This window comes from Pomacea canaliculata, linkage group LG6 (assembly GCF_003073045.1).
Source record: "Pomacea canaliculata isolate SZHN2017 linkage group LG6, ASM307304v1, whole genome shotgun sequence".
In the NCBI taxonomy this organism is placed as follows: Eukaryota; Metazoa; Mollusca; class Gastropoda; order Architaenioglossa; family Ampullariidae; genus Pomacea; species Pomacea canaliculata.
In genome coordinates, this window is record NC_037595.1 from 5,349,033 (window position 1) to 5,360,530 (window position 11,498).

At 41.2% G+C, this 11,498-nt stretch overlaps 1 protein-coding gene across 4 annotated transcripts in view; it reads left to right on the plus strand.

The window, feature by feature from the left end:
- The window catches only part of LOC112565529 (intersectin-1-like), a 55,957-nt gene extending 48,930 nt beyond the window's left edge, over positions 1-7,027 (plus strand). For all 4 annotated transcript variants that reach the window (XM_025240993.1, XM_025240992.1, XM_025240995.1 and 1 more), the window contains one exon: positions 441-7,027. In XM_025240993.1, coding sequence (XP_025096778.1) covers positions 441-586 — 146 coding nt within the window. In that variant the 3' untranslated portion in view covers positions 587-7,027. The remainder of the gene's footprint in view (positions 1-440) is intronic.
- Positions 7,028-11,498: the final 4,471 nt, after the last annotated feature.

Sequence of the window (11,498 nt, forward strand, 5' to 3'; positions counted from 1 at the left end):
GCTTATTAAAAAGTGATGTAAAATCTTCCCCACCTTTTTTGCGCAGGAATAAGCGTACATTTCACCTACGTTGTACACCCAAACTAGTATAAGTTGAGAAAACAATGCATTTTATCAGTGTAAGCAAGAGCTACCTCTTTAGGTCTATGGTGTGAAGCAAATACGTTATCCGCGAAGAACTTCAAATAAAATATTCACTAGTACTAATTAATTATGCAGCAACACAAACGAGCCTTTGCCTTTGTTTACCTTTCCTATGCTCAGGCTTATTTGCATGACGCCGATAGCAGTCGGTCTATCGGCCTGTCTGTCTAGATGGTTCTCCCTTTCCACTCTGTAAGACTAAATATTTTATTTCTAGGATCTTTAGATTGTGCCAGGCATTCTTACTTTGGCCAGAAAAAAAAAAAATAATAATAGCGACGGCGGTGTGTTGGCAGATTTCCTGGGCCGCACAGAAGTGCGCGTGAGCGAAGTCCAGGAGGAGGCGAGGATCAAGAAAGGACCGATCACCAAGCGGCTTATTCTTCACGAAGTCGAGACGGGAGAGGTAGTCGTCAAGCTTGACCTGCAGCTGTACGATTGACCCCTTGACCTCGCCCTGGCAACCAAAATGGCGTTGGTGTTATCCTCAGACAGCGACAGCAAAGTAGTAATTTGGGACTTCACACGCTGGATGTCTCCCCTGCTCAGTCCCTTTCCTTCCTCTTATCAAGTGCGCACACACGTGAGACTGATTGTTATCCAGCATGTGCGCCTCGTGTACTTGTGGAAGGGATGTTGTTGCCATGAGTGATGCTGTCATTGTAAGCAACGGTCTGGTTGTGGTTATAGAATGGGAGGGGGAGGGACTAGAAGATGGGCGTGCGGGAACTATGACGTGCAGAGACGCTGACAGTTTGAAAGTGAGTCTACAGTGACCAGGAAGTGCAGACAGAGGTGATAAACATGCAACAGCTTCGACTTAGGCTGGAGGACATGAAGCAGTCGCGTGTTCCAGGGACGACCTTGTGAACCGCCTGTGTTAGTCAATTGAAGTCTTTCTTTTGCTAGGCACTGTAGAACAGGAAGCGCTTCTTGCCTGTTTTTTTTTTTTTAACAATAACGTGGACGTCAGAAGCTTTTCACCTGGCTTTAAAAAAAATACCAGTCATATACGAAAACAAAGTAGGAGGATGACTGGAGGGAAGCACGAGTAAGCAGAATCATGTTACCACGAGATTATCTCCTCATTGTTTTTGTACATACAAAGTTTTAGTCGTTTTGTTGTTTATTTAACGCAGACTTTTTGCGCACTCTAAGGGTGACAGAGACCTGGCTCAATGAATCACAGCATTTAGATGAAAGGAAAGAGGTGATGTGAGTTGTGAGAAATGTTGTGGGCGTGTATATGCTTTAGACTAGGTTCGGTGGAGGTATGGGTACGGGTGATAATTTTGAAGCCATCTCGTCAACACTGTGTTACTGGCGTTTGTTGTGCAGAATGTTCAATGAACAACTGAATCCGCGGCACATTGTGCAACAACACACACACAAACACCGAAGGTGGAGGAGGCTGACTATAGTAGTATCATTAGAGTGGCAGGTTGTGCCGAGCACGTGATTTCAACAACAGAACCTCTGCGGACACGAAGACCACCGCACTTTCTGAACAAAAAAAAGAGACCCCAACAAATCTTGAAGGTCGCCTTTTGTTGTGGAACCTGAATAAGTCCTTGTGACAGTCCGGTGTTTATGGCGTCCAGGTAAGTGGGCTCTTTCCTCCTACCAGACCGGTGAGCACAAACATACGTGACATGTCCACTTGTCTGGGGCACAGTAAGTGATCGATATTGAGGTTTGTTGTTACTACGTGCTCAGAGAATTTTGGGGTGAGGTCTTTACTTTTTTCCTGTAAAGAGGGATGAATCGGTTTGTTTAGTTCTGGTTGTTTAGCAAAGACCAGCGTACCTGCAAGGTGATCTGAGCTTTGCTCACGAAAGTCCTGGTTTTTGTTGTTTTTATTTGGTTTGCTTGAAACGCACGTGTAGCGATATTTGAGGACTTTTATTGAATTCATTCGCTCATGTTTCCATTTTCTTTTTTCCCCTCTCTTATTTGTTTTTTTTAAAAAATCTTTTCGTGGAATAACGTTGACTGGTGTCATGTGAGATGGAATAAAGGGCAAGTAGTTTGGCTGAAGGAAGGGGACAAAATTATTCTGCCATGCTCCGCTCTTGTTACAAGATTTACATCTACACGTTTCTGTATACCTTTATTGTTTGAGTGTTTTGTTGTGAGAGTTGAGCTGGGGAAGAGGCCTCAAGTTCATTGGCATCTGAAACACGCCTTTCCTCCTTCGTACATTAACGACTACAGCTCCTTTTGCTTTATGAAGGGATTTACAGGGCTGTCTTCAGGAGGGCAACTTGCGATCAAGTGTGGCTTCTCGACCGTCACAGCTTGATTTTGCTGCCGTTGAAAAAAAAGCGCGCAAGAGATGATAAAAAGATAACTATAGATTTTTGTCCTTCCATGATCGTTTACATCTGAAACCACATACTGATTTCTTTTAGCCCTGAACTGAGCAGCCCGTCTCACTGCCCATGTATAATATGCCACAGGCTGCATTTTAATAAAAAGACATATGTCCTCATGTTCCGCCTGAAGACACTTGTCTCTTAGACAGCGTTTGGGGAACTACTTTGGTTATATCGAAGACATGTAAGCTCAACTGAAAGTCTTGGGTTCTGCATCAGCTAGTAGTAGTGAGACTTGTGAGAGGACGAACTGTGGAGATGTTTGTTTCTGTTCGAGAACAGCCGTTAGCAAGCTTCATGGGTGTCCGAATGTCCACATCAGGATAAGCGTTTCCTCTCTCTAGACATTGCTGGTTCAATATGCTGTCACATTATCCTCAAATATTTATCATTGTATGTCTGCTCATCATTTCAGCACACATTCCACCATCAGCCGAGTCATCTTCCAATAAACCTGGCAGCAGCGACAACAGATTCTGTTGAATTTAACTTTGATCTTAAATGTAGTCAACTTATGGTTGGTTTGCTTTGAGAAATCTTTTAAGCCCGGTCATTTCGGATTTTTTTTTAATTGAACACAATGAAACAATGTCGCAAGTTCACTTTCTTAAAGAAAGGGTTAATTCTTTACAAGGAATCCTTTCTTGGGTGGTAGAGGTGGAGTCGAAGGAATTTACATATTTGTGTGTGTGTGTGTGTATATACTTATGCATACTTACACCATTGTACATAATATACAATCTTGTGTTCTTAATGCAAAAGATTTCATTTGCGCAAGACTTGTGTCTATGTTTCTCCTTACATGTAGAATGCTATCGATAAGGAATGTTTTATTGCGAGTGATATTCTACGTGTTTCAGTTTATCACTGACTTGAAAGGTCACTTGGATTTCAGGTTTTGAGTCTCCTCTTTTCCTGTAGTGTTGCAGAATGCCACTAATATCTGGTGCAGTTTTTTTTGGGATTTGTTTGTTTTTTTTTTTTTTGTTTTTTTTGTTTTTAGTTTTTTTTTGCTCCAACACCAGAGGATATTAATTAATAACTCGACACAAGAATGCATCTTTATACTCAGAAAAAAGTGATGAAAGAGCAGACAATCCTTTACCTCAGTGGGTAATTTTTATTAAAAGATAGAGCCGCACTTTATGGGAACGTTTGAATAAATTCATTACAAATAATTTCTTGTATATTCGGTTGCTTGCAACCAGTATGTCCGTTTTCTAGTCTCAGTGTTTTTATGAACATTTTTATGAAAAGTCTGAGCAGCGAGCCATGACTAAAAATGAGCATGGGTGGGATGATGAGAAAGAAGTGATCAGTGCTTATGTTTTTGATTATGGTCTCCCACAGCAACAACGATACCTGCCTAGCAGCTTACAGGAATCTTAAAAAAGCTTCAGCCTACAGGGACCTGGTTGAAAGCGGGGCTGCAGGCAAGATGACTGAAACCTTCCATGCTGACAATGCCCACCACGGAAAGTGGCTCAAAACTTGTAGTCTGACATAAACTAGAGGTGACCTGCAGCGGAAGTGACAAGAAACTTGTCATCTAACAGGTAAACAAGACGTTCATATACTAAAGACTAACATGTATCTGATCAGGGATTTTCAACATAGATTGTAAATAGCTACGACCTGGGAGGGCCTATGGGCCGCGGGCGTGGCAAAAGTAACTCATTTACTACTTCCGGTCCGTGTGGGCCAAGTTGTACAGTTAACCTATAGAAGAGTCCTCGCTCGCAAAGGGTAACACCAGCGATGTAATAGGTTTTTTTTTCGTATTTATTTATTAGGGAAATTTACTTCATCATTGTAACGAAACTGCATCGGCTGCAAATAGGGCGCAAAATTTTCCATGTAATCCAGTTATTTATTTCAAAATCGTAGGACTCCCTTCTCCCACCACTTCTTCCCCTCTTTGAGAGTCTGTTTACATCATCTGGTGCAAAATGTTGTGATGTGCGATGCTGTATTTTAATTTGCACTTGATACCGCTGAACATTCAAACATGCGAGTCATATCTCATGCTGAGGACAGCTCCTTGCTTGGTTGTCAGAGAACAGCACCTTAATGGCATTGATGTCCACTGGAGCCTAGGTCTAGTCACAGTATAGTCTTGACCTCAGTGAAACCGATCGCAGAGGTATCGATCATTGCCCTATATCGTTAATGTGTCATCGCTCTACCTTCACCTCTTGCGGCACTGAATAACTTTGATCAGTTGATGCATCTTTACACAATGAAAGGTCGTGTGAGTGTGATTCAGAAATCCTGTTGGTAGTACTTTTGCTATTAACGAGTTTTTGTTTTACTTTTGTAATCCTTGAGCACAACAAATGTGCAACTTTATTCTCGGGAACTAGTTGTGTATCATTTATCGGGGGATCGCTTAGTAGGTGAAGGTTAAGGTGTGTTTAAGGACTTTTTTTTTTGGGAAAGGGGAGGGTTTGGGAGGGCCTACAGATGGGTGTGACCTGTTTTGGAAGAATCGAATATTTGGCGACATTCTAGAAACATTGCTATATTAGCAATACTGATGTATTTGTGCCCATATCACAGAAAAAGTGTTGTAATTGGATCCGTGTCACTAGAAGCATTGTTTTATTTGTTCTGAACTATATCAGTAGTACTGTGTTATATTTGCACCTGTATCACTAGGGTCTTGGTTACATTTGGAGTCCGTATGTAAGAATTCTTCTCAGTCGACTGTGTACAGCAGGTGACTGATCAAACTGTTGGCCCCCACTGGTTGATTCTCATTTCCTCATCCCACACCTGGTCAGTGTGTGATTAGAAAGGTTTTCTGAAAATCGTGGAAGAGTAATTGCGTTACATTGTCTTTATCAGAAGGTCCAGAATCAACTAGAGAAATAACAATAGGGCTAGGAGGACGGAATAAGAAAGGAGGTTTGGAAGAATAAAAGCTAAAAATAAAGTTCGGACAGTCCTGGAGATCATTTCAGCGACTTTCTTCTCAGGTGAAAGGGGAAATATGCAGACAGAAGTCACTTCCTGTCGAGGTCCATAGCGAGCCATAAAGATTTCATGAACTTGTAGCATCTTAACCTACAGAGTGTTGCTTTCATGTTGTTCCTTTCGTTTGAGTTTTTCTGTCAGATGTGTTGGGATAGCTACACGTTAAATATTGTTTACAGATGACAACTTCTATCGACAATTTTATGAATTTACATCTTGATTTTCAGTGACTTTGGGCAGAGTAGAGAGAATGTCCAAAATTCTAGCAGCTCTCTTCACGGACTTCTCACGTGTGTCCTAAACATTGAGGAAGATTGGGTTAGTTCTGGGAGTAGTCTTCCCCACTCTTCCCCACCCTCTACACACAAGAGGCTCTACCACCTTTTTACTCGTTCTTCTTTCAGTCTGGTGACTGCCATACTGACATTTACTCGTCCTCACTGCGCTGAGCTTAAGAAAGAGAAGTATACGTGGCAACCTCTACACTGAGTGTATCAACAAAATGCGGAGACTGGTATGAAAATAAAAGAAACAATCCTCCAAAAATGTGGATAAAGGAGTATTTCTTCTGGACAGCTGTTGTCAGAATTGTCTCTGTTTTGTTTCATCGTCGACGGGGTCAGGTCCCTGTTATAATCAGCATCTCAGAGTTCTTTCGCGGTCAGCTGTCGAACCAATCCATGAATCATGATTTGCAGAAATAAATCCCCATCCCTTCTCCCTGGATTCCATTTGGAACATGAAGTGACAGTTATCATTTTCTCTGGATGTAGGCTGTAAGCACCATCCCCATCCCCCGATATAACGAGTGTGTGTGTATCAACGTTTGAAGAACAGTACCTTTATCATATTGACAAGTTTGTGACAGAAACTCCTTGTATACATCCTTTACTTTAACCACGAGATATTTTTCTGTATCAGTCTTTTTTGATATACTAAAGCATTCAACAGTCGCCAAGAGAAGTAGGACTCATTAAGGATGTTCATGTTATTGTAAGAAGTGCCACGGCTCGCAGCTTTTACCTGCACGCTGCTTCTCATCAAGATGAAAATAACTCGTGGAAAAAAAAAACTGCACGATGCCAATTTTTTTTCTTTTTGGACCTTAATGCAGCTGAGTGTTCACAAGTGTGAAGATTATGGTATTTCTTTTATCTGTTGTTTAGGTTTTGTGGATACAAAATTTTTAATTGATGTTACTGCATTTTAAGCCGCTCAAATCGTTACACTTGTTAAAAGTAGTCCCGATGTTTTGTGCCTACAACAATCTAGTGAAGTCTGTTCACGCAAGCATTTAAGAGTCTAAACAATTAAAGATATTGATGCTCTGGGTGTCCGAGTTGTTGGGGGTCTGTTTAGAAACGGTTGCGGGAAACTGAGGGTCAGACACTATCAGTAAATCACCTGAAGTCTGTGAGTTTGTAACAGGAATTGTTATGCTTATTGCGTTGCATGCTTTGTTAACTGATTTGTTGCTGTGTTTATAAACAATTATTTTTACACAATGAACCAGATAAACCAGATGTCAGCTATTTCTCGTGTGTGTTTTGGATTTGGTCTTGGCTTTTTTTTTTTTTTTTTGTTGCGAGTTTACATGATAAACAGAACATGCACCGACAAGCATAATCATGATACCAGATCTTTTGTTATTCTTGCTATTGTTTGTCATCATTGCTCTGTTTTTGTGATGTTTAGTGTTCAACAGAAGGCAAACAGTATTTCTGCATGTCTGCTTTGTTGAGAAGTGCATTGTTGTTTAACGTGGTAAACTTTCAGTTTCCGATAATAAAATAACGGCTGCGACAGAGCAAAGAGTAGAGACCATTTCGAAGACATCCACCTTTTCTTGAAATCGTCAAATTAATTTTCAGAACTATATTATTGTAAAAAATATTTTTGTAACTATCTTCAGAACTATCCCCATGACAGTCTGCGTGAATATGTCCATAATCAAAATTATCTTCATCGCCAGATGACTGTGTTCAAAACTATCTTCCAAATATTTTTGTAGCTGTTGAGAACTAGACCCATAATTTTCGTGACTGGCCTAAAAACTGTCCTTAGAACAATGTTCATTGCGCTCGTGCAACACCTGCCGTAAAATAACAGTCGTCCTGAATGAAGAACGACTAAACCCTCAAACATTGTGAGTCATGTTAACGAAGAAGCTTACAGGGCTAGTGGAGTGGAGTGAGCTAGAAAAAAGTCCAAATCACACGTTTGCACGGCACATGGATACCGTCCATGTTGTGAGGATGAAGGTGGAAACATGTTGATGACAATTATCCTGTTGTCACAATGTTGATCACCTGTGCAGGATATTTATTGGCGGAGTATCTCGAGAACGGAAGAAAAGGTATTCATCCAGATATGGGGAAACAAATGCGCCAGAGCTTTACACTCAGTGCCACCCGATATTTCCTTGGTAAAGATTGTGAGCACTGGATGATAAGAAAGCAGAGCAAATAAGCTTAACAAATAAAAAATTGTTTGGCATATTAATAAAGTAGCACGAATGAGCTAAGGTCGTAACATTGATAGATGCGCGTATAAGGACAATAGTTATGTTCTATATTAATTTTTTGTGTTGCTTTATTCTTTATTAATAGGACCTTGATGGTAACAGGATGAAAATTTAAATTCATCTCTTCATAAAAATCGAAAAACACAAGGATCATGATGATGTCTAGCATCTCTTTTTCATCTTATTTCACAGAATACACAGCCCACAGCGAAGAATACACAGATAAGATTAAAAATAGTTTATCTAGTACATTTCTATAGAACTTGATGCAATTTAAGCAAACAGCTTGTAGCCACATTTTATTAGAACTCAAGCAGTTCGGGTAGGAACCGTTTTTAACATTAACTTTGGTCAACACAAAGATCAAAGTAAAACGAGAGGACGGTTTACTTTTATCGATGATGACCACGAAAAGGTTTGAACCGTGAAATTTTGAATGGGAAACCTAGATTGTTAGTCAACAGTTTACGGACGTTTGAACAGCGCCTCCTGCCTCCCACTTAGCTATCGTTACTCTGTCAGAAAAATCAGAAAATAACCACCACCCCAACAAAGTAAACAGAGACAGCATTTGTAGAAGTTGTATACATGTTATTCACAATCTTTACAAAATAAGCTCGGATTCTGCTTTTACAGGCTTACAATGGCTTCGGCGGTATTAGGATAAGGGCAGCCTCCAAGACCAGATGGATTTCCTGAAGTAGTGCAAGTTGTTCTGGGGCTTGTCCCATAGCTGAAAGTTAACACAAACATGATTCTAGCGCTCCGGATAAATAAGCCAGGCGACCTCACCCGTGCTTTGCTTGCTTCACTGGCTGCCATTCACCGACTGTATTACTGTCTATATGACTATACACTGGACTACCTTTATTAGAGACTATTACTGTCTACATCATTATAAACTGTACTGCATTTACTACAGACTGTATTACTGTCTACATGAGTATACACTGGACTACCTTTACTGCAGACTATTACTGTCTATATGACTATAAACTAAACTGCCTTTACTAAGACTGTATTACTGACTATATCGAAAACCTGGCGAAGTCATCTTTGGTATTATAATTCCTTTCTGTGCTGCCGAACGCCCTTCCCCCTTCAAGACAGGGATCCACTTCCGGCAGTCCAATGTTTCCAATAAAGCATCTACATTGCATTAGTAGTTGGATGCAGTTTTATGTCTTAATAATCTGTCTACTCGCCAGTGGTGTTCCTGACAGATTGCCCTTTCTGTCCTACAAAACACTCACAATAACCAGCTAACAGCAGCACTGAGAAATACCAATTGCCTAAAAACAGTATTGCAGTGGATACCCTCACACTGGGGTATTGAAGGCAATGAGCAGGCTGACAGAATGGCAAAATTAGTAGCTGAAGCCAGGCAGGATGAAAACAAGGTCAGCCTAGCAGAGATGAAGACCATCGCCAAGGCTTTGCACAGAACCACCCAAGCCACCACACGGCTACCATTACCTGTCGAGATCGGAGCACGTGATCATTTTGCGCCTCAGGACATGGCACAACAGACTCAAGCAACACCTTTACCGCAACCTCCACCTGGTGTCAACCTCCACCTGGTGTCATCCCCAATGTGCGCCTGTGAAAATACAGAACAAACCATGGAGCATATCCTACAGGAGTGTAGGCTCCTCCAGGAACTGAGGGTGGAGGTCAGGCCATCACCGATGCCCCTCGACACCAAGCTGGACCTGTGGATGCTTTGCAAATGACTGTCAGTTTTATCTCCAAGTGTCACAAAAGATAGCCGAAGGAGAACAACAACATAATCTGTCTTCTTTGTAAAATTATAACATCTGTGCAAGCTCTCACGAAAAGATTGTTGCTCATTCGTTCGATCCATCATTCCTTTTTTCTGTTCTTTTTTACTTTCTTCCATCTTTCTCTTTTGTTATGCGTTCTTCCTTTTTCTTTCCTATTCTTGTCTTTCTTGCTAATAACAGTTCTCTGTCTTAAGTGCAGCCAGCGACAGGAAGTGTGCTGTTCATGGCAGACAGAGCAATAATCTTCTATACAGACAGCTCGGTCTTTAGACTTCCGCAAGACAATATTTTCCTTCTGACTACAGCAGACAGTTCTTAAGAAAGTGGTGTACATCCTGTTCTGCCATTGTAGTGCCAACAATTGCTGCCTCCGCTCGAAGAATAATCTGTTGCCTGCTCCACAGAGAAAAGGAAGGACGAATGATAGTTTGCGCAGGCAATGAGAGGGCCGGCAGCTCCCTAATTTCAGTCAACAGACAAGATGTATCTGTCACCCAACAATGACAGACTATCGACGGTTTCAAGGCCGTTAACCTTGTTCCAAAGAGATTATTTCTTTGCATTGCGCGCTGGGAGAGTTGAGAAAACATCGATCTCACGTGTGTGTGTGTGTGCGTTCGCCCACGTGTTTGCATGAATGGCAGACAGACGGACAAAGATGGGGCGAGGCGGTGAGTAGGCACAAATGTTCACCTCGTCCAAACGATGAGCTTCTGGGTGGCATTCAGTGCGTCAGGCGGCTGTGCATCATTTAGTTATTTGATATTCTTTTTGAAGTGCACTTGCAGTGAATCAATGATTCATTCCTGGAGATTACCGTAAAAAACTAATGATTATTGCAGGTACCGTCAAATGTATGTCTAATTGTAATGTCAGAGGTCTGACCTTATCACGTGACCTTTATCTGTCAGTTTGAGTTACACCAAACATATGGCCTTCTCTCTGAGTGGCGGGTATCAAAGGAACTTAAAGGGCCTTCTCAAGTAGCAAGCCATTGTCAACAAGCTTATCTTGAAATGTCTCGTCTAACCAAATCTTTGTGGAAAATCCATTTATCGAATATTTTCGAGCGAAAGGCGTGTCTGTGTTTTCTTTACTCCGTACAGACATTAGTTCATCTGGTTCAATGGAAAGTATGTCGTTTGTATTCTAACGAGGCTGAAATAATAACCATCATCCCAACGAATTTCATCTGTAGAAGACTTCAGCATTCTCCTTTCAAACATCTGATCCTCCATCGTCCATGTGGATGAAAAACTGACCAACTATCTTCAATTTGAAGAAAAAATTCTTTCACGATAACCATTCAAAGAACAATGGCTAAAAGCACAAAACATGTTTTAGAAACAAGAGAAATATGAAGAACACAGAAGTGTTGAACCGCAAGATCGGGGTCCAGAAACCTGAGCAAAAGTCTGCAACCATATTCTATGCTAAAATAGTGGACAGTATAATAAAGTAAACAAGTTACATCAGTTTGAAATGATGTACATAGGGCTACAGCAATCAACAAAAAGTGTAATGGCTTGCAGCATTCCACAGTCAGCAACAGAAGTGTCCAACAGTCGGGAATACTGTGCAAGTGTCTACAGCTCCACACAATCGTCCTCAATGCGATTTGAAAGCCACACCGATGTAAAATGGCCGGCATTGAAAATAACTCCAGTAACATGGGCAACACATCCCACAATTCCG